We start from the raw sequence: 23987 nt of genomic DNA on the forward strand, positions 1-23987 counted from the left end.
AATGCCTAGGCATTATGGGCATTATGAAGTATGGAGGACAGACAAGACTTTTGCCACATGCAGAACACGACCTGCAGCTCCTTCAGTCTTGCGCTCGGTCTCCTGGGAGCCTCGCTCATCTTTTTATTGGCCCGTCATGTCGGCAGGACTGTGAGCAGGTCGGATCAGTGTTCTCTCTCACCTAATCCAACGGTTACATAAAATACATTCAAATATCCAATCCTCAAGCCTCAGTCTCAAATCCATTCCCTTTCCAGGTCTCATCCTTCTCTCGTCTTCCTGGTTGCCATCTTCTTCACTTTAGAGCACTTTTCTGGAACAATTGGTAAGTGTGGGGATTTCTTATTCTGGTCTGCATGTGTGTTTGACTGATTTCCTTGGTCATTTGGTGATATCGCCAAAATTCCTCATGAAATAGAACTGCTAAAATAACTTTTTAAAGACATTTCATGCCTCAGCCTGTACCACCTGCACCAGAATAAAAGGTCTTATCGACCCCACTGGCCTTTCTCCAACCTCTGTCCATCCGCAGTCGTTTATGAACCTACATTGTAGACTTCATCTGACTCGTCCCATTGCACTCTTGTTCTCTCACATGAGTGCCATTCGTTTCCAGTGTTAGTTTCTCTGCTTACCTTTCACCTTCCCTCAGTCTGTCAGTCTGCATCCTTCACCTCCACCTGCTCTTTTCACAGCTGCGCCAACTTCTCTCTGATTAGCTCCTCTGGTTCCCTTATCATTTTCGTGATTAATCCATTACCACCTATGTGAAAATCTTGTTTTCCTGCAGTTTATTCATTTCGTGAGTATTTCCATAATCTTTGTTGTGTGTTCTATAATAATTCCGAGTTTGTGTCTGCACTCTGGTCCATCTATACCATCATCAATCTCAACACTTTTCTTACCAGCTTCTAGTAAGGAGCCTGAGACAGCGTCTCCAGATAAAACTTACCTTACTGATATTGACAACCACTCACCTTTTCTCTTCATGTCCAAAAAAAAAATACTCATCGTTCCAATAAATATTTCAAAACTTCCTATTTGTGTCCGTTATTGTTGACTGCTTGAAAGTCTCATACTCAAACATGACACAGTGTCTGTCTTGCCGCTGTTGTCTGATAACTTGTCCAATTATTTGTGATGGTCTTTAGTGTACCATAGTGAAATGCTTTAGTTGTAATCTTCCCCTAATGGATAACTGTGTGATGCTTTCAAAGCTCTGCAAACTGTGGCTTTAGTTAAACTAGCAAATATAAGGAAAATTGCACAAGATCCGTTGGACTTTATTTAAGGTTTATCAAATTCTCATCAACGGACGGTAAGGTGTGGAATTCAGAAGACTGAACACTGAAACATAAATAGAAATATTTAAAAGGGTGTGCAGCTTATGCAACCAGGCTACTGCAACTTTTTATTTTTACATTTCTCTTCATTTTTGCAGACATTTTAAAAGTATGTATCAGTGTCCCATTTGTTATTCTAACTGTGCAAAAAATGTGGGGAAGTTCAAGGTGTGTTATTATAGTTTTCACCTTAATGTCACCATTTTGAATCACTTCATTGGTGCTAAAATCCTAGCTTCTGTCTGTCAAATTTTGTGATGTTAGGTCTTTTTTTAAAGTATTGACTAAACAAAAAAACAAACAGACGGCGTCTTTGTGAGGCTGCAGATCTAATTTTCGTTGTTATGCATCGGTTTTCTGTCAAAAGACAAATGGAGCTGTGTCTTTTTTCTCTTTCCTCTGCATTCAGCAGGTACGTTTGCAATTTCTGCAGAGGCATCTTCACTTCCCTGGTCTCCATGACAGCAGGGGACAACACAGCATCATTTGCAGCGTGTGATGTAACGTTTCTTTCTAGGTGCCAGCAGGATTTTTCCCAGTGTAGCACTGCAGACCACAACCCTGGCCCAGTCCTCTGCTTTTGTGTTTTTTCCCCAGTGTGACACAAAAAGAAAGATTGTGCAACATGGTCAGTTCAGAAAACGTCTCGCAGCAGTCCTCATGTTGTGGTGCAGAAGTTCAGAAAAGGAAGGAATAGTAACCATAAACATAATTCAAGATTTGTACACATTACCCCCCTCCCACACCCTCTTCTTTCATTTCTTTGATGTTCTCTTTTCCTTCCTTTCACTCCAGCTTTCCCTTGTCTTTTTTTCCATTGCATAATTACAGCTGCTCTCCGTTGGTCGTCCCTCTGGCCAAAAGCTTAAAAGACTCAGAAAGTCCCACCAACACTATGACTTCAACTTTCCACTTTACGTGTGTCCTTGCAGAGGGAACAAAGCCCCATCATAACAGTTAGCATACTTGTATGATGTAACCTGCTGTGCTTTGCGCTAAGTAGAAATCCTTGTGCAGGACTGACATAATTTTGTTAGAGCATTAAAAGTAAGAGTCAGGGATTAAATGATACTGTACAATCAAACTGTGGAACAGAGAACGCTGCTTATCCTGTTGTTTCATGCTTTAAGGCACAACCAAATCACAAATCCTTTCATTGATTGCATTACCATTGCAAAGTTTAGTTTACATGCTGAGCAACACTATTCCGTTTTCTGAAAGTCAGAGTCCAGCTTTCTTCAGTTCCTCTGGTGTCACTGGCATGCTAAGGTGGAGAATAACATCTGATTACAATGGTTAAAGGAAGATAAATGAATAAGATTTGAACTTTTTCCAATTCTGGGTGCAGGCAGGTCTTCAAATCCAGCCCTTGAAGATGTGTCCTTGGTTCAATGTGCTTCAATCAAATATCTGCATTTCCTCTTCAACCTCATTATTCGACTCAGGTGTGTTGAAGCAGAGACACCTGTAGGAGATATATATATATATATATATATATATATATATATATATATATATATATATATATATATATAGAGAGAGAGAGAGAGAGAGAGAGAGAGAGAGAGAGAGAGAGATAGATAGATAGATAGATAGATAGATAGATAGATAGATAGATAGATAGATAGATAGATAGATAGATAGATAGATAGATAGATAGATAGATAGATAGATAGATAGATAGAGATCCTTGTGCATTTTTTTTATTATTGAAAAAATATCCTTAATGCACTTGGGCCATTAAGGATAAAGGGGGCAGAGGTACATTTACTGTTATACACTGTCAGTTCATTGAGAGTTAAACAAAGCAGATGACAAGTCAGCAATGAGTTTTTAGGAAATAAGAAGCGACTGAAGCGCTGCCCCGACCTACCTTCATCATCAGTAGGTTCACTTCCAGCCTGCCTCTCCGTAATTGTTTTACTTTCACCTGATTGGACAGACCATCTCTAATGACGACTTCTGATTGGATACTGTTAAATGACGTTGCACGTATAACACCGGAAAAGCCCGTCTAAAAGTTCGGCGCGGAAACCAAGAAGTAATGAAACGAGATGGCTGAAAACGGCTCAAAGTCTAAACTGAAACGGAAGAGGAGTTCAGCGGAGGAGCCGAAGTCTGGACTCGGTTCCCGAGGAACAGCGGAGAGGAGCGGCGCAGCTCCGCTGTCCAGAGACGGAGCAGCACATCCTGACAGGTCAGGCTCTTTGTGGCGTCTGGACATTCAGGAGGAACAACTTCCAAGGCGAACTAAACGTCTCAGGTGTTTACAGCATGCTCCGGAACCAGAACATGTTCCGTTCCCACTCTTCTGGCTCACCGCACTGCTGACTGGTTATTCCGGACGAGTTTTAATCCATGCTGCATTCAGGTTCACTCTGTAAGGAAGGATATATGATTCCCTGACATGTTAAGTATCAGATAAATGCTCTGGTCAAAATCCAACCGAAATACAGCGACAGAAGCTTCGAGTTATTTTCTCTGTCCATGTTTTAAGCTGTATCTCTCCATCCTTTCTTTTATCGAGATACCAATCCATAATGTTAAATCACTGCAACATTAGTAATTTCTAAAGCACATTAATATGCCAAGAGTTTTTAAAATTATTCTTATTTATTGTTGAGGAGTGGGTGCATTGTAATCTGTCATAATAAACCTTCAATGAGGATCGGTTTGCCAAGTGGAGAAAAAGCCACGCTAAGGTACACTATCTTTACAATCCAGGAAATAAGTCTTTGCATGTTGTGGATAGTATAGCTCAACCCATTGCTAAATGATTAATAAAAAATGAAAAATATTTCATGTTCTTCTTTCCAATTAATTTGGCTGCTCAGTCTAGAAAATTGTTGATCAAAAGCATTTGAAATGACTAATGACAGTTTGGCTGTTTGGAGGAAAAAGGCATTCATGGTGGCCAGTTGGCTGCTGTTTTATGCCATTAATGGGCGACAATGAATGAATACCTTACAAGATGCTGTCTGACAGAATGATTTAGCTACTTTAACCTTTTTACAATGCCGAAAGCTTGCAAGGCGGAAATGTGTCAGTCATGTTTTTTTCATGTTCATTGAAAAAGACGGGGTCTAAAATGCGGCGTTATGTTTTTGAAGTTTGATTCAGTGGCAGTGTGTCACCTCCACCTGGCTCAAACCCGCTTCTGTTTCTGCAAAGCAGCCAGATTTCAGCTTCTGCTCTTAATGTATTCAGAAGATATTCAGCATCTCTCTCCTCTTGCGCTTTTTTTATTCTTTTATTTTACAAAAGGAGTCACAGAGCACCAGATCAAAGAGGAGCCTCATAAATAATTTAATGCCTAGATTAAAAATGCATTGAAATCGTTTTTATAACGGGGAAGACAACAAATTAAAATTATAGTACTTTTTTTTTTTTTCTTTCTCATATAACTTCAAAAATCTGTTGAAGTGTATCTCATATATACTTGTTAAAAGTATTGGAACGTATTCATCAGGCTTGATGCAGAAAAAGCTCAGTTAGCTCAGTAATGCTGAGGAACAGAGTGTGTGAGCTGCTTTCAGGTGTCGGCCGCCTGCAGCAGCAGCAGCATGGTGGAACATGTCGCAGCCCCCCGCTGTGGAGAGCCTGTGGGCGTTCACACTGATGTCTGCTCTGCCGCACCTGCAGAACCAGCTCTGGGACCCGGTTCCTGATCTTCCCCTTCCTCCTGCTGCGGTAAGTTACCCAAAAGCTGCTCCTGCGGAGAATACAACCGGCTTCAAAAATATTCATCAGTATGTTGCGTTAAAAGTCCAAAATCAGACATGCACTGGTTCACGTCGGTTCAGGTTGTTTCTAAAGCACCAATTCACAACAAATGTCATCTGGAAGCATCATTCGATCACATGCATTTCTTCTGATCCTCTGTCAGACAGTGCATCAGGTTTTCTATCTAAGGAAGCCCAGCAGGTCATTGACTCCAACAGTAGACATCGGCTTGTGTCGTCTTGTTGACTTTGCAGCAGTCCCTCATACTGAGAATGCATGTAGCGACAGTGGAGAGGGAAAAACTCCACTTCTTTAACAGGAAGTAACCTCCAGCAGATCCAGAACCGACCGGGCTCAGTAGGACCAGCTGTCTGTCAAAACCAACAGGGGCTTTGAGAAGACGGAGCAGATGCACACAAAAAAAGAAAGAGAAGTGATCCAGGAGTGTTTTCTATACTGGGTTTCCTCTAGAAGATGCCCCTGCTGTGGGTTTAATCTGTATGTTTGAGCTCTGTTTGTTCACAAACGCATCTCAGCAAATCAGTCATTACTGCCAATTGAACTCCACTTCTTCTATTCACATATTTCAGTGCAGCCCGTTGTAAACAACAACCTGTGACTCAGAACTATAAGACCTGGAAGTAGATTAATTGCTTTGTCACTGGTTTGCGTTTCAACCATACAGCTTCTGTGGTCTGATTGGCTGAGGTCTCCTGAGTGACCGCTTCATGAAAACAGTCGAGACGCAGTGGTCTCAGGACAGGATGATCGGTTTTGGTGTGTTTGCCTGAATGATGACGGCAATAGATGGATTGTCTTAAATTTTGTAGACCTAATAAGACTTGTTTTTTTTTATTTTATTTTGTATTCCATTTAGAGACCTGCCACACCAAAGGTAGAGGAGCAGTGGACATATGATCTCTTCAGTGATGCTCCTCCCTTTCCAGAAGACGGCCCACTCACCCCGGGGCTTCCATCAGACCCAGACCGTCAGAGAGCATCTTCTCCCCAGGAGATTTCCCCAGTCCAGACCAGGCCTTCTAGAAAGAAGGCCTGGTCTGACAAAGGGCCGCCATCTGACAGCAGACAGAGTCCTGAACAGCGAGCTGAACCTCCCAGAGCCCTCAGCAGGATTCAAAATTGGGAGAAGGCAGCTCCGTCTTCAGCAGGAGAGCCGAGGGTCGGAGGAGAACAAGAACAGTGGAGCGGACGGCTTGTAGCCGAGTCGCTGAAGGTTTCCAACCCATCGGTTTCTCCAGGAGGCGAGGAGGAGGAGCAGAGCGCTAGCAAACATGAAGAAGGAGCTCTGCAGAGCTGCCCCATGTGCCTTCATGTGTTCCCTTCTGGGTAAGAGCTGCTCATCACTCACTTTCTCTCTTCTCACACTAAAGTGAAACGGTAACGTTCTTTCCCGTTAGTCCTCACGAGTGGCAGAGGGCAGCTCTGGAAAATACCCGGGGAAATGACGACAGTCGCCTACTCAGCACAAACGTGTTTGCTTTATGTCTGAATGTGGTTAGATTCTGAAAAGTGACAAGTTTACAGTTTCTCCAAGTTTGGCCAAAATATTTGCAACTTTGTGCCCTAATCTAGGGTCTCTGTGGATAAGAGGAGGATGAAAAATCTTGTTGGTGTATCCAGAAAGAGGAATATTTTTGTCTAGTAACAACATAACAGATGATATCGGCCCAACCTGGTAGAACAACAATATTACATCACAAATATGTTTATAATACTAATAGATTTATTAGTATGTGTGAATTTTATGTCTTCTGTTGTTGTCTGAGCCATCACTTGTATTACTTGTGCGTCTTTAAATTGCTGCACGGGACAAATACATTTATTTGAATTGAAATTTCAAGTGATCGGAAAAAGATCTGACATTGGATCAGCTGACCACCAGTCGGGAATGGTGAAGCTGCAAAGTCACCAGTGGATTTCTGTCTCTCGCCAGTTCATGTGGCGTCGCCTTTGCCTGCTGCGTTCACACACAAGCTGACTACGTGGGATGAAAACTAACAGTGCAGTGCACCACTGAGTGATGGTGCTGGCGTTTAGTTCAGGCTCACTCTTACCAGTAAAAATCCGCTGTGTGTGGGAAACCTGTTGGATCAAGTCCTGAGAGAAAAACCAGACGAGAGTTTTTGGTCTGGGCGAGCCGGATGAAACAGGATGACGCATGGCGAGGAAACAGGAAGTCCAGCAGCAGCCAAAGTTCAGAGGCAAACTCTGCATTTAAATAACTAGTAGATTTTAGCTGTCAGTGGATTTATAGAAGTAAATTCAAAGTAAAAGTCAGACATTGTGGTCTGACAACAAGCTACTGTGTGTGAAACATCCTGTTGATGATGAAGACGCTGCTAATGATTGGAGCGTGAGTCATCCTGTTGGGGTGGGGGTGGTGAACACGCCTCATTATTTGTGCACGCATAATTTTTCTGACTCTCGTAATATTAATAACTCAAATCCTGAGAGTACTCCCATGAAGTAAAATTACATTTCCATCTAAGCCTGTGAAATTAATTGTTCTTCGTTTATTGAGCTGAACTATGCTGCAAGGATTCATTATTGATGAGATGTCTCATGTTGTCGCGTTGCATGACTTCTTCCAACTAAAGCCTTCTAGGAACTAGGGCTGTGTAATAATATTGATTTTGCGATATATATCGATATTTTCTTTCCTAGAAAAAAATCGATATTCATCCACAAGTATCATAACATCCAACATCACCTTGCTCACTCACTGCTTGCTTCGCTTGATTAGGGCATCAGGCTTAGAGTGATTCCTTCAGATGTTAAGTGTCAAAGTTAAAAAGGTATCAAACTATTCAGAGCAGGTTATTGGTGCACTTTATTTACTTTACAAATGCATGTAAGCTACAGTTTGTACTGTTTCAATTAAAAGAAACATGTTTTCTCACCACTTTGATTCATTTTGTCCAGCTGTCGACTTTAAGTCTGTGTCCATGTCCAACCAGAGCCAGGTATTGTGTAGTTGGTGCTTTTAATCAGTTTTCAGTTAAATTAATTCAATCCAACTCTATAACGGTCACAAAATGTCACCAAAATCACTCTGTCCCCCTAAAATCTTTCAGAAAATCGCAAAAGTGTATTGAATTGTATCGTTTGTTTGTATATCGTATCGTAAGCAGAGTATCGTATTGTGAGATTATTGTATCACTACAGCCCTAATGGGAACGATGGATGTCAAAGGGGCGCTCGGTCTGCTCACGCTGAAAGACGGTCGTTAGAAACTACTTGAGCTCACTGTCAGTCACGTCCCTTCAGGGTTTGATTAGGACTCGCGTAGTAAATTCTGATCGGGTAGTGACTGATGTTGGTGGCTCTGTTTACGGTCACCATGTGTCCTTTTAGCATCCCCAGCTGGTGCTGATGGGTCCTGCTCCAAATACTGATAGAAATCCTGTCTGACACCGATTCGGTCACAGCGGACACAGAATACGCCGACACATCCGCGTCTGCGCAGATCCGTCACACTTATCACAACTCAGATACTCGCCTGTTTCCAACAGCGTGTGATTAATGTCCTGCGCTATGTACCCAAGTGTTCAGTTCTTATTTCATTAGGTTCCTGTAAAGTGTCTAGAGTTTTTTTGAAAAAGTGTTGCAGGATAAAATGTGTTATTTTCTCTTAGTGAGCAGCTTCCTGGTGATCTCGTCCCTCTGAGTGTGATGCTTTCTGGCCCTCCAGGTTCACACAGATGGAGCGGGACGGCCACCTGGCCCAGTGTCTCTCTGAGCTGAGCGTGGACATGACCTGGTGAGGCGACAGGAAGCTGGCGGCCGTCCCGGGGCTTCAGGCAGCCAGATGCCCTGACACACTCCAGGACCCGGTCAGCTGGAAGAGGGCGTGGTCAGGTTATTTACTCCACTGACGCAGACTGAACACTCAGGGTCAGAGCTGGGGAAAGTTAGAGGGCTTTGAATTGAACTGAGAATCTGATGGGGGACGGTGAAAAACTTGCCCCTCGTGGTTCAGACAGCCGCTGAGTGTAGCCGTTTGTTCTTCTCTAAAGGACTTTTGAAAAAGAAAGGTTGGCCTTAACCGCACCTTTCAGCTTTTTGACCCACTTAGAGCCGTTTCAGGAAACATAATTATCTGCATTGAAATCCGAGCTCAGGGAAAGCAGCTGAAAAGTCCTTCAGGCTCAGCGCCTGTATCCGATTGGCCTGTAAAGCCAAGGAGATGAGGCTCTTGTTATACTATTGGATAAATTCATGTTCCACATGCCAGATCTGTAAAACTGGAGATTTTCAACCTCAGTTTTACGCCTCCATTTTAAAAAAAATCATTTTTTAAGAAAAATTTAAAAGATGTGATTTTTTTGTTCTTGAACCTGTAATTGCAGTCTTATAAATGCATTTTTCCAATTTTCACTCAGTAACAACATTGTTATAATGTTTCTGATACAACATGTTCAGCTGCTGTTGCATGGCTCAGGGTGGAATATGTTCTTAAAAACAAAATTGGATGCACATATAAGCAGAGGGTCAGCTTCCAGTGTTGGGATGGTTTTGTCACCATGGTAACATTCTTTAAACCCACTCTGTTTAAAGGACGTTACCATGATTTTTGAAGAATTTTTCAGTCCTTGTAGCCCGTTTACACTTTCACCTCCATCAGAGACGGTTCAGTTGGACCTTGGAGTGGATTTCTGTAAGAATCAGCATCGTTTGTCCTAATCCACACTTTAATATGAATGTTTGATTTAAGCCACGTTGGAGGATTTTTCAGGATGAACGGTGAGTTCAGGCTCCTACTGCACGACCACCATTAAGATATGACCCTCGCCTCCCAAGAAATTAAACTTTTGTCTCATCGTTCCACAGAATATTTTCTGGATGTCTTTGGGTTCGCCCTGTGAAAAATAAATGTGCTATGTATATTAAATATTGAAAATGATAAAAGAAAAACAAATGGACAAATCTAATAGAAATAAACAATATTTAAATTCCTGTCAAATCAATCAAATTTTATTTGTATAGCACATTTCAGCAGCAAGGCATTTCAAAGTGCTTTACATAATTAAAATAAGAACAGCATGTGAGAGAGCTTTAAAAAAAAAAGAAAAAAACATCATTAAAACGCAAACAGTGAGAGAGAAATAAAAAGCTGTCTCCAACCCTTTTGACTTTAGTCAAAACATCGTTTGACAAGGACTTTAACCTCTCGGACTTTAGTCAAAGGCAAAAACAAATATTTTGTGAGACTTGGGTTTTTTTTTTTTAACCCCTTAACTGTCACCTCAGAAACACTTTGATGCAAGTCAATGGGGTGGATGAGGAAACCATCGTCCTCATGATGGGTTAAACAAATCTTTCTCTTAATTCCTGATCTGTTTCTTTAATTTTGAGCCACATCTGCATACATGTTGGAATGTTGTAAGCTCTGCATATTTTCATTGCCATTCTGCGCTTGACTAAATTATAACATTTTGACGCATGCAATGCAAGAAATTTCTTCTGAAGCATGTAGAAAGGTTTTCTGCTCATTTCATAAGTTTCCCCAGGTCTCTATACAGCAACTTATGTATGGAAATATTTACTGTTGCAATAGTTTTTGACATTTTACCTTTTACATGGTCAATATGAGTCTTCAAACAATTTGTATTTTCTATTCCTATGCTGTTTAACATTGTCTCTTTATTTGCTTGTTGCTAAATTGTACAAATTTTGTTTTGCCATAATTTAGTGATAATTTGTTTTCGTCACATTTCTCTAATAATTGTAATTGTCCTTCCATTGTACATAGAAGCTGCTCCACACTGTTAAATCAATATAACGTGTTGTCAACACTTGAAGTAAACGTCAACAACTTTATATACACCACATTTATTATTTGTCATGTACAAAAGGCTTAGGACTTGTGTTGGTCTGATTGCTTTAATGCAGTAAATCATTATTTGCATCATTTATTTGAACATAGTGAAGAAAGTGTGTTTCCTGAAAATATTTTAAAATTCATTGATATGGAAATGTACACCGCAGGGTAAAATGAAGTCAGATTATCTGTAAAGAAGTGATTCGGCTGTGCTGTGATCCTGAGGTTGAGTTCACAGCGATCACCCTCTTCCTGTTAATCAAGGTAATTAGCTGGGTAATTGGAAAGCGCTTTCATACCAACATGGTTTGTGTTCGCGTGTGACATACTTCACGGTGAACTTTTATGTGAAGGAAATGTGGGCGAGTTTTACTCGGTGATCCCTCATCAACTGGCAAATTGACTCTGCAAGGTGCTTTTTTTTTTTTTTTTTTTTTTTTTTTTTTAATCAGATCATCTGCCTCACACGGAGAACAAGTGGTCAAAGCTCAGTGCTGCTGCTGGGAACCATTACTGAACTGGAACATGCAGGAAGCCATTCCAAACAACAGGATCAAGTCCTGCCATCGTGGCTTTAGGAAGTGGCACCGCATGCTTTCTCAGGAGGACTTCCTTGATGCAATCAGCCAGGCCGACTTTTTTTTTTTCTTTTAACCACTCTGTGTTATGTGATTGAGTTTGATTGTCCTACTTTACACTCGTGATTGAACCGGAGTGTGTGTAACTGGATCTGAACGGGGAGGAACTGGACTGATTTGGATTTGTTATTCTTGCATTTGAACGAGAGCTGTTCGTCAAACTGAAATATAAAATGCTAAGCTATACACTGAGCTCCTTTAAATCAAGGCTAAAACTCGTATACTTAGTGGAGGAATGAGGTTGATGGCACTTGATAAAGTGCTTTTTTATTTTATAAATGGCTGCTGTTGCATGATTTCATAGTGTAAAGGACTTTGAACTGCCTTATTCCTGATATGTCCTTTCATAAATGCTGTTCAAATGCTAAACAGATGTATCAACTGGAAAACAAAATTTTCTTTGTCAGTGTGATAAATTCTCCTGTTTGAGGTTTACTGGCCAAATCTAGACTCAATTTCTGCTTGACCCGTGGAATCAACTAATCACTTAAAACCTTTTTGACAACATGAAGTAGGCCAAAAGCCAGCAAGAGGCGTTACATCATGCCTCAACCCATGAATTCAGATCTGCATCAAAAAGCATGAAATAGAATCTCCAGCTGTCAGTTTGTGACTTTCATCCAGTTAAGATGTTGTGACCTTAAACATGCATTTGAATTAATGAGGTACAACAATGAAATTAAATTGAATTTATTAAATGACCATCAAGCTAATAATTCAGGCTTGGCTGCATTTCTGTCTGATCTTTATTCCTACATCAGTTCTTGGTGTTTTCTGGATTTCTGTTCCTTCTTCTCAAACCTCTGAGCCACGTTTTTAGGTGTCGGAACTGAAAAAACCCTGAAAACTCAAGCAAATCATGTGGAAAGGTTTTTATATGATGCTGTTGGTTTGAGGCTCTTGTGCATAAGGCAGCATGGCCTTTTCAGGTTTCTGCTTTCAAAATTATTTGAGAAATAAATTATTTTGAACACAACTGTATAAATGCTACTTAATTTGTCCCAGTAGAGGAACATAAACGTGGCCTACATTAAGCCTTGGGATATTCTTTGTACGCCTATGTTGGCTTTCATGTTTCTTGTTACTGTAGAAATATGCAAGTTATGGCAGTATTTATGTGGAAAAGATGCAGATTGGAAGAATTGTGTGAGATATTTTTTTTTGTTTCTTGGCACCCTGAAAACATACAAACTATTAAAAAAGAAACATTCAGGCCTACATTTTGAACTGATTTGGACTAAGCTGACCCAATCATGTGAAGATGCAGATTCATTAGTAGACAGATGAAAATGTCCTTTTCTCTGTATCAAAGAAAGAAAATCGGAGGATGATCTAAGAAGGTTCTTCCCTCGCCGTGTGAACATAGAAAGCGGTGACGAGCTTTGACTGGAGCTTCATTTCCCTGCAAATCAAACAAGGATGGAGCCAGGTCACGGAAAACCAGTATCATTTTAATAATTACACATATTTACAAGGATGTGGTGAAGCAACGGTAAGCAGATTGACCCAGCATTATATTTAATAAAAATCGTGGTCTTATTTCATTCATTTTTCAGTCATTCTTTAAAGTGTTCTGACGTTTGGATTCAAGGACTTCCAGTTCATCCATTGGTCCCTCAGAAAACATGTTATCTGATGTACAAAAAGCTCAACGAAATCGTTTAGAACATGCAGTGAAACGGGTGGAGTTTATCGGGGAGGCTTCCTCTGATCTCCACCAGCATGTTGGTGGAAACCGAAGCACTTCGCTATCTATCCGATCCCACCCTGCAGATTATTAAGATTCAGAGTCAAGGCGAGCTAATTAATCCTATTATGTCATTATCAAATTAGCACAGGTCACAGTTCATCTCGTAATTCCTGGCCCACAGAGAGCTCCTCTAACCCCCCCGAGGAGATCGACCTCCATCCTCAGAGCTGATATTCACAGATCATTACGGGGTTCCTGAACACAACAGTACTGCTCCAGGAGAAGTCTGGCGAAAGACGATGGAAGAACCTGGGTGTTTCCAGACTTTTCTGTATTAAAAAAAAAGAAAAAAAAGCTCAAACTTAAATGCCCAACTCAGTAGATCATGTATAAAAATGTACTAAATGCATTAGCCACTCCAGTTGTTTTTCTTCAACAGAAGAATCATTCATTATCCGTCTCAGGGTAGCAGTCTGCGCTTTTTATGTTCAAAGAAAATATTTGCAACGCGAGGAAAACAAAACATCTGAACCTGAAAATGTGACAGTCAATGTTGTGATCCCAGCTCAAAGCTCCTGTTTCCAGAAATGTCAGCTGTGTGAGTGGCAGTAAGTGGATCAGCTAGAACCCTGATTACCTTCAAACTGCAAAGTGTGCGCTGCGGCTGAGCTGCATGAGGAGGCTGGGCTCTGGACTGTGAGGATGGCTCGGTGTAGAACCGACACCTCTTCCAGCTGTCCAACTAGATCAATGGTGCGATCCCTGCTTTAACTAGAAACCTTCCGAGCATTGGACTCAGGCAGAAGGACCTTCACAAGAAACCAAAGGCCTGTTGCACATACTGATGCATTTACATCACACAGGAATCAAAGGTTGAAGAGACGGCTCATGCTGATGATCCAACCAAGCTGGGCCTTGGTTTACCTTCCCAATTCTCTCCTCTAGTGTCCAGCAGAACGCCACGTAGTTATCCGTTTTATCTTCCTCCTGACTCCGCACACAGCCGGTGGAGTTAGAGGTCCCATCTTGAGAAGAGTGTGAAAGGTTTAGGTCAAAGAGAACAGCAGAGTGAGGCTGATCTATCAATACGGTCTCAATGTTCAGGAAAGCTGACTTTGTTCATCCAGGGCTCAACAGGTTCTAAGCTTCAGGGATCAGCTCAGGTCCAGATGCAGACAGAGGATATAGACTCTGGAACTGAACACAGTGAGCCTGTCACATTTCCAGACGTTTCATTTCTACGTCCACAACCAGTTCTGGTCAGTTTAAGTCATCCGGGTGACAGAACCGCTGATGCAGTCTGTAAGGCAGAACCCAGCCAGCCTGCAGGGGAAGCTCAGATCCGGCATCTTGTGATTCTGGTCATGATCCGTCTCTCCTAACGGCGGTGAGAGTCGGGGCAGAGCGTGAAGCTGGGTATGGTGGGTTTTGGCTCAGCCATTCTTCACCACAACAGATCGGAGTAGCGGCGGCAGCACTGCAGGCTCCACCCATCCATCTCCTGCTCCATCCTATCAGAACCTTCTGGTAACAGCTTAGGTCATCGTTCGTTTAATTCTACCCAGTTTGGTGAACGAGACCTGTAAATTCAAACTGTCTGGCTGATACCAAACAGCTATCGGCTAACGCAACAAGGTTAAACCGTCAGAAGTTCATCTCTAGAAACCTTCTGCTGGTTTTCTATGGTCCACTGCGGATCCAAAGCCCAGCTACATGAGGCTCTGAGCTGAAACTACATCCAGCAAAGCCAACCTTGGTTTGGAGACGGAGACGCATGGAAGTTAGAACCAGACGAGTGCGGATGCTTCTGTCCAGCAGGAAGTGCGATGCTGGGGATGGCCTCTGTTCAGACATTGAAGACTCAACAAGCTCTCACTGTGTCCCGATTCTGCTCAAGCAAACTTATAGGCAATAATCGCTGAGAGGTTTTAATACTGAAAACAGGAGAATTGGACTGATCGGCTGGAGCCGGTGGGCAGAGAAGGTCCAGGAGGAGCAATCAGAGACAGAACTCATTTGATCTTTGAGGCACTTTTTAAATAAAAACTACTCTCTCAGACAGAGTCCCATGTTTAGTTAGAGACAATCAGAGAAGATTAAAAAAGAGAGAGAACATTTTACGGTTGAGAATGAGAATGTGCCAGTCGCATCAACAAAAGGCATCGTCAATTTTGGATTAGTTACCTACGTCGTAACACGCAACAACCCAATTCTTTACGTCGTCATTGTACATTCTTGCTTGGTCTGAGGTGTGGCCTCGTCTACGAGATAGGAAAACAGAAATGAGGACCGGGTGCACCTAAAGTCATCTGAAGCTCTCGGACAGAACTCTGGTCGTCATCCTGGGACGGGTTGAAATGTCTTCACGATGGCAGGCACAGAATGACACACTTCTGCTCTGAAATTACAAAGCCGGTCATGCTTTGACTCAAGGATGGAAATAAGCTGAAAAAAGAAAAGGAGAGGAGAACAGAAGGGTAGGGAATGTTCCCGGAGTCCACGGTTTGTTTTCCACTTACAAACTACACAGACAGCAGAGTCTGCCACTCCACAAAACAATCCAAAAGTCCAGGAAGGAAACTCTCCTGGACTTTTGGAGAAAGTCCCCCCGCCCCTCGTATCGCCTTCATGACCGGTGCAGCGAGTTCATCGTCCTCCTCCTGGCCTTCCACTGTTGGCTTGTGTTGGTTGTATTTTTGGCTAAGACAGCAGCTTGGACAGACAGAAGGTGGGCGACAGAGGAAGCTGCTCTCTCCTTCATACAGACTCCTCTGTGGATAGCAGCAGGGGGTTGATGTATTCAAATCCCTCAAACTCTGACTGGTCTATTCTCTTGATGACGTCCCTGAGGAGGAGAAGGAGGAAAAAAAAAACCTGTTAGAGTTGCTCCAGTAAAAACAAATCAGCTGGCAGATTAAAATCTTTGGATTTTAATCTGCCAATCTGAACATCAAAACCTGCTGGCCTGCAATTGGAAATATGTCCTGTCTTACAGAAAAAAACTTTTTTCATACCGTGATATAAAAGTTTACGCATCCTGTTAAAATGCTTTATTGTTGGGATATGAATGATAAAATGTAATTTCTAAGCTTTCTTGACCTTTAATGTGATATTTATCCTGAACGATTTGCCTGAAAACTCTACTAGGGACAAAATCCAATGCATTGTTGCAGCGTTATGGCAAGCAGCATTCAACTCATCAAAGTGGTAATATTTACTGTTCTACTTTGTAAAAGTTCACTAAATCAGTCACACTGGGAGAAGGTCTCAGGTTCAATAGGAGATGTTTGATATTTTATCAAATTCGGTTCTGAACTCTGGCTCGGGCATTTAAAACTTCCTTCCTTCGTCATTTTCGTTAATTTGACTGTATGCCTGGACTCGCTGTGGAGCAGCAAAATGAAATCAAACTTTACATTTCTAGAACTGCTCATAATTTTATCCACCTTAACAAAACCCTGGTTTGATTAGAAGCAAGCAAGCCCACAGCATCCTGCTGTCACCACGGAGAGGGTGTTGGGTACATCCTCAAATGGTTTTTTATTTTTTTACCTAGGCTGTTGCATCCACACAGAGTCGGTGTCTTTGGTCACTAGAAACTACCTTTTTTATTTTATTTTTTTAGGTTGGGTTCTGAAAACCAGTTTCATGTTTCCATGGAGCCATGATGACATCATAGCTCCGTCTCTCTCTATCCCGCATGCTCCTCACTCTCTCAAACAACAAACACGCTGTCGTCTACGCCTGCCACAATAATCAACAAACCAATTAATCGCATGATAAATTAAAACAAGCTCAATGATTTCCATTGACATGATTTATCGTTTATCTTTTTTTTTTTCTCTCTTTCTACCAAAAACTGGATGATAAAAGTCTTAAGTTTGGTGATTTGGTGTCAACTATCCCTTCTACTGAAGGTCAGTTTTGTTTACAAAGACTTCAAAGTTAATTTTATTTGTTTTATTTATTTTGGATAATTAAAATGTCTTCCAGTTCCAGTGTCAAAATGCTCATAAAGTCTACTGATCTTTTAGAATGTGCTCTTGAATTATTATTTTGCCATTACCATTACTTAAAAATGGTCTCAAAACAACAATGTTATCATTTATCGCAATGACTTCTGGGACAATTTATCGGCGAGCAAAATTTGTTATCGTGAAAAGACCTAGTGTCGTCCTGTGTTTTCTGTGTCCATCTCTGGCGCCACCGATGGGCCGGCGTGTCTCTAACGATCAAACCTCGACATTTTGTTTGACTTTAATCCCAAAAGCTTGTTGACTCTTTGTCATCATGAAGGGGAGTTCTCCTCACTGCTGCTCACCCCGTCGGGAGCGTATAGACCGTAGACAGATCTTCATTCCACTGTTACAAACTGCATTCACATTCTGGGTTCACCAATCAAAGGAGAAGCCAAGCTGGTTTTGAAACCGACAGCAAGAACTTCATAATGGTGCTTGATTTGCAGCGCAGGTGTTACCTGAACAAGCCGCTCTTCTTTATCGTCTCTCAGCATCTGCGTGCAGTTCGAGCCTCTACCTGCTCTGCTGCACCCCAATGGGCCCATTCTTTCAGCTCACTTCAGAACAAAAAGCCATGTATTTCCTCCCCAGGCAGCAAAATTAAAAGCAATCTTTTTTTTTTTGTTTTGTTTATTTTTCTGAGAATATTTCTGCTAACAACAAAAGCGTCATCGCAGGTAAATGAAGTGGAACCCCATAAATAGAGAGTGAGGAGTAGCAGAGTAAAAATAAATGGACTCCCTTAGCAACGCTGCTGCTTTCTTGTTCTGTAGCAACAGGGTGTTTACTCATCTGTGTGTGTGCTGGGGGTTTGGGGGGGTCGGAGAGACGAAACCCAAAAAGGAGCCTCCTGCTAGAAAGGCTGGGAGGCTTTCTCCCTGCAGACCCTGAGCGGGGGGCGGGGGCTTTGAAGTTGAAACAAAAGGTGCGCTGAGTGGTCCACCAGGTGGGTGGGAGTCTCCCGTTAAGGGCCACCAGCGGCGTCCAACAGGTTGCCCGTCCCACCCACACGGAGCACCGGGACAAGTGAATAAAACACTACAGTGTCTTTCCTCGAGTGTGCCGAGCGGAATATTGATGAAGCAAATATTTTTCTTCCGTCTGATCTCGTGTGAAGAGCCGCGAGCGTAGGAGGAGGTCAACCAGCGAGACAACAATTGGATTTAGAACACGGAGGAACTTTCTGAAAGGCGGAGAGACGGAGCAACGGAGAGGGACACGAAGCAGAGAGGAGACGCTCTGGGAGGGGACCAAAACAAACACTGCATTCTTCTCTTCCAGGCCAGGAGGAGCTGAAAGCATTACCAGATGCAGAGAGAGGAGCGCGCTGAGGGAGGGAGGAGGAGGAGGATGAGGAGGACCGGGGAGGCTGGACGCCACTCAAACCAACACTTTACGGCGTAAACTCAGAGTGACTGTGGGACACAATCACACGAGTCTGAGCAGTTTTACCAAAAACTACCAGAAGATTCGCTCCCTAGAGACGCAAAACGGTTCATTTGAGACGGTTTTATTTTAGTTGTTTACAACAAAGGCCATTGTCTAATAAAGAAAAGGTCAGGTTTTATGGGTTAGGCCATTCTCTGGATCTTTACTAATGATGGAAGACAGACGTTTTTCCTGCCACGATGTTAACACCTTATTACAATAATGACCACAGGAGGATTTTTCCCCAGAGAGGAAAATATCCATAGCACTTCCACATGTTGGACTTTTCACTGCATCCGCCGGTGTTCTCTCAGAGATGAGGGATTGCTGAGTCAAAGTGAAACGGAGTGATGTATGGGAACAGTTGGGAATGGTCCTGAACAGAAGGAACAGTTCAACCCGGTTAGGAACAGTTGGGAATGGTTTGGGTCGGTTTGGAACGATGGTAACAGTATGGAATGGATCAGACTGGTCAGGAATAGTCGGGAATGGTTGGGTCAGTTTGGGACAATAGTAATGGTTCGGAACGGTTCAGACCAGTTGGGAACAGTTGAACCAGTTCAGAAGGATGTGGAACAGTTCAGGACGGCTCAGAACCCGTCAGGAGGACAGCGGGGCCAGCCTGCTCTTTAAAACATGGCTGCAGCTCATTTAGATGGGCAGACAAATTAAACTATCAACACGTCATTCAGATTGAGGTTTAGACTTTTACTAGGCCACTGCAGCACAGATTTTAATTCTGTCCACTCTAGTGTAGGTTTGCTGGAGGGAGGACTCTAACACCCAGCCAGTCATCTGAGGCCTGTAGAGTCTGATCTGGTTTCTCTGAGCACTGCCTGTTCTCAACCTGCTGTTAAGAAATCACCTCATAGGTTTTCCTTCTTCAGAACTGTGTTCATTGAATAAACCTTCTCTGGTTGATGGCAGCAACAGTTGTTTCTTTAGGATCACTGCTCATGTGTCTCCTACTTGACATTGTGTTCACACACACACACACACACACACACACACACACACACACACACACACACACACACTTTTGCGTGGCTATCTTTGTGGGGACTTTCCACTGACTTCCATTCATTTCTACAGCCTAAACCTTACCCCTATCCTGACCCTATTCCTGACCCCTGACCCAAAAACAGCGTTTCCCCTTGTGGAGGCCAGGCTTCAGTCCCCACAAAAAGCAGTGGGTCCCCACAATGCAGTATGTGTCAGGAAAATGGTCCCCACAAGGTATTACAAACAAACACACACACACACACACACACAGAGTGTACTGCTGCTCCAAAGCAGCAAACTGCCCACATCCCTGCTGTTACTCAGGCCTTCTCACTCGCTGATGATTCAGCAAGAAAATCAATTCCATATTATTAGCAGCATGGGCTCTCTGCTTTCTCTCTTACCTCTATGGAAGCAGTAAAGGTGACCCATCGGCAGTAATGGATCGATATATTACAAAAGGCAGCAGTTTCTCAAACGCTCCCATCATTAAGACTTCACGTTGTTTGTTGGATCCAGGTCATAAAAGCCAGCAATAAGCTCAGACATGGATCAGCGTTGGGTTACACAATCTGAGAACAACATCCTAGAGGAACGGTAGGAGATTTACCGCCACCCCCAGCCGTACATATGGATCAGTCAGGAATCCCAGAGGAACATTCCTGCTGATAAAACCTTCGACTAGAGTTGGCCAACCTGAACATGCTGACCAACTGCTGGACTGCAGTGCAAAACTTTTCACAGATGAGTTCCTGTTGATCGTAAAACGGTGTGAACACAACAGGCTCCTAAAGACTCTGCTGGGACTTCTTGAGGTGAGAACAGACTGCAACATGCTGCAAAATTAGAAGAATGGATGGACGGGAGGAGGGCTGGGGGGGAGGGGGGGTAACTGGCAGACTGACCATCAATGAGCAGCGATGACTCTCACTACAGCTACCTGTCACACCTGGACCAGGGACAGAGGACACAAAACGTGATTTCCTTGGCAGTAGCTGAGACAGCCATTTTCTCCCAGACAGAGCTGGCACAAAGACCCCTCCGCCACCTCCCCCACCCCACCAGGCAGGCGTGGGCCCCCAGCAATCCTGGCTTTTAATGTAGCAATGTAAATCTCTAACATGGAGGGCTTACACTCCTCTCTCCCCACACAGCTTTCACTTTTCTTTCTTCTCGTGCCAAGCCCATCATGAGTGGGAGCGAGAGGAGACTGAAGTGCTTTTTGCATCACCCCCCTCCTAGCGGGAGTGGGCGACGCCAGCCCCTCTCCTTGGTAACAGAGGGAAGAGAAAGGGAAGGGGAGACAAAGTGCGAGACGCAGGAAAAGATGCGTGGGTCTTTCTTTTATTTTCTCCTTTTTTTTGTTAATTTGCCTTTCATACGCAGGAGAGCAGAGAGGGATTCTGGGGGATGTGAGGAGCGAAGCTCATGTGACTCCATCAAACAGCCTCCGCTTGAAACGGTGCTGCAGGCCACCCTGTCCTGCTCCATCTTCTGATGTGTTGCTTGAGGCCGCACGAATGTCTCCACTCCTGAACCAACAGGCGCTCCACACCCACCCACCCACCCACACAGGTCTGTGACAGACCCCCCTCATCACACCCTGTCACAACGAGGGGTGGAGCTTCACCCTGCTGCAGCGTTTTAATGAGCTCTGCTCTGAAGTCTGACAAGCAAAGCGGCACCTTCAGACTGAAGGAGACGCGGTGTGACATTAGTTCAGTGTCACCTCACAGGACCGGAGGAAGTTCATGTTGCTCCAGCTGAAGGTGAACATAATGAGGATCCAGGATGGGCAGGTGGGGGCAGCATGTCTGGCAGGCTGCGATTCTACAGGTCAGAGATCTGAACTGTGATATTCATATCTCAAATATGATGCTGCGAGACTTAAACAGACCTAAATACTGAAACTGAAAATAATCTGGCATCATTCTGCACATCTGTTGTCTTCCTATGAAGAGAAGACAAACAGCAGAAATCGGCAGTAATCTGATCAGCCTACAGACTGCTGCAGACTCCTCCTCTCTTTGGTAATAGCAGACTATCAGTTAGCGCTAGAGTTTGTTCAATTCAAAATGCTTTATTGACCCGTTGTCTCAGACTGAGGTCAGGATGCTGCAGCAGGTTTTGGTCCTGGGTGTTTTGTCAGCATAAAGCAGCTAGAAGATCAGAACTGAGGCCAGAAAGTCCTGATTGTAAGAGCATCAGGAGGCAGAAGATTGGGACCAGCTCTGAGATCAGAACAAGTCCAAGAGTCAAAAACCTCAACAGGTTCTAGAACCGCTACAGCCCCGTTCTTTCTAGATGTTCACAGTCCTACAGAGTATGCTTCAACAACACAGAGTTTCATTCCTGTTTAATATTAAACTGTCAAGCCTTATTAACATGTCCATTTCTTCCTGCTTATGAGAGGCCTGTCTTTTTTAAAGTGTATTATACGTAGTGGGTATTGAATTTTCAGTCCGTCTGTTTTTGAGCAGCTGCTTTGTTCAGAGATTGATGAAAAACAAAAAACAGTCCAATAAATGCTTTGCAGGAGAAGTTTAAATGCTGGAGCCTGAACAATCAATCCTGCATGGATTTATAGAAAAATCTTGTCTAAGAAAAGCCTGGTATCTATTGGCAGGCCTTATTAAAGGCGTATGGAAGCTGTTTCTAATGGCACAGAGGAAAACAGGCCGAGCTTGTGTCTTCGTGCTGCGTCTGCAGACGATCCCCAGCAGCAGAGCGCGACTCATGTCTGTTGTCGTGCCAGATATCCTCAGCCTCTTTTCTCTCGAAAAGTCGAATCTTAAACAAGAGCTCCCGTCAGGCCCTAAAAGCTCCATGCTGGTGTTAATCAAGACAATGTCCCTGATGGATAAAGACATCAGCCTGGGAACCCCGTGGGGGATGTTTTGCTGTATTTGATGAGAAAGTCCTGTGGGAAGATGGAACAGCATGCAGCGCTGGCGTGAAGGTAGGACGAGGAGGGGCTTCTCCGTGTTCACCACGGATGGAGGGAACATGTCCCCCCACCACCACCATCTCCCATTAAGCCCCCTCCTTCTCCCTCCCAGACTCTCTGTATGTTTGCTGTTGTTAACAGAAGGTATTAATCATCTTTGTTCTTGTCTAAAGGGGTAAGTTTTACCCGACAGGAACACTGTGACATGTCCGATGATGTGTTGCAGCAATACGTGTTGCTATGGTAACAATGATGTAGAGCTTCACAGTGAGACCTGAATAAACGTGGATTCCATCCATCCATCCATCCATCCATCCATCCATCCATCCATCCCTCCATCCCTCCCTCCCTCCCTCCCTCCCTCCCTCCCTCCCAGATGGAGCTGCTCAACTGCAGTTGGTAAAAGAAAATGCTCTACTGGGATTCCAGAAATCGAGTCTACTGGTTTAAGTGAGGAGAATCGTCCAGGATGAGTTGGAGGAAGATGGCGTCTCTGATCTACCACCAGTGTTGTCTCGTCTTGTGTTCGAATGAGAATGTTCCTGAAGGAGCTACTGCCTCCATTAATCCTTTACTTTTTACTTTTTTAGAAGAAACTCCTGGATTAGTGCTCCTGTGTTTCTATAGTTTGGGCTGCTGACACTGAGCCAGGTTCTGGTTCTGTTGGAGGTTTCTTCCTGTTAAACTGGAGCCATTCCTACCCACTGCTACCATATGCATGCTCACCATTGCTGTAAAGCAAACCACTGAATGAGACCGACTGCCCGCAGAAAGCGTCATGCTTGCTCCAGAGGAGGGATTGCTGCGATGTAATTCGAGGTATTTTCTTAGGTGGAATTTTTAAAGCAATAACTGCCTCAACTTGACTGCTTATCGAACTAAAACCAAATTGAAAAATCTGTAAGTGACTTCATATCATTGGATTTATTTGATTACATACTTCTGTACATGAACTGCTTCTATCTGCCTTGCAAAGTGCCTTAAGATGACATTTTTTTGTGAATCGGCACCACATAAATAAAGTGAACTGAAGTCTTCCTGGTGTCAGTAAATGGCACTTTGATTGGGAATGACTGAAAGATATAAACCGAATAACTTCTTCATGCAGATAATCCATAAATCTGTTGCTGTATGGACCTATGAATCCCCCTCTCTCACACTAATTGCATCGACCATAAAATGATTAAAACAGACATATCCTTCTGAATTGTTTCTGCCCCCCAGTTCTGTAGGTACAGTGTGTGAACTCAGTGTGTGAACTCAGTGTGTGAGCTCAGTGTGTGAGCTCTGGCCTTCAGTCTCTATACCTTCTCCTTCAGCCACGGTAGCAAGTAGCTACAGGTGTGCTAACAGCA

The 23987-nt window shown here is 43.3% G+C and overlaps 2 protein-coding genes across 8 annotated transcripts in view; one reads left to right on the forward strand and one right to left on the reverse strand.

Annotated features, from left to right (window-relative positions):
- Positions 1-3286: 3286 nt before the first annotated feature.
- Positions 3287-12522, forward strand: si:ch73-70k4.1 (FA core complex associated protein 20). Its single transcript, XM_015011626.2, has 4 exons — positions 3287-3540; positions 4880-5033; positions 5944-6413; positions 8779-12522. The coding sequence occupies exons 1-4, from the start codon at positions 3398-3400 to the stop codon at positions 8849-8851; spliced, it is 840 nt and encodes a 279-aa protein (XP_014867112.2). The 5' UTR covers positions 3287-3397; the 3' UTR covers positions 8852-12522.
- Positions 12523-12976: 454 nt separating this feature from the next.
- The window catches only part of prkcz (protein kinase C, zeta), a 97287-nt gene continuing 86276 nt past the window's right edge, over positions 12977-23987 (reverse strand). For 3 of the 7 annotated variants that reach the window (XM_015011628.2, XM_015011627.2, XM_015011630.2), the window contains one exon: positions 12977-16081. In XM_015011628.2, coding sequence (XP_014867114.1) covers positions 15994-16081 — 88 coding nt within the window. In that variant the 3' untranslated portion in view covers positions 12977-15993. The remainder of the gene's footprint in view (positions 16082-23987) is intronic. The other 4 variants (XR_015763730.1, XR_015763733.1, XR_015763732.1 and 1 more) reach the window with 4 other exon arrangements.

This window comes from Poecilia mexicana, unplaced genomic scaffold (assembly GCF_051168715.1).
Source record: "Poecilia mexicana isolate PSO_F unplaced genomic scaffold, ASM5116871v1 scaffold_7, whole genome shotgun sequence".
NCBI classification, from domain to species: Eukaryota; Metazoa; Chordata; class Actinopteri; order Cyprinodontiformes; family Poeciliidae; genus Poecilia; species Poecilia mexicana.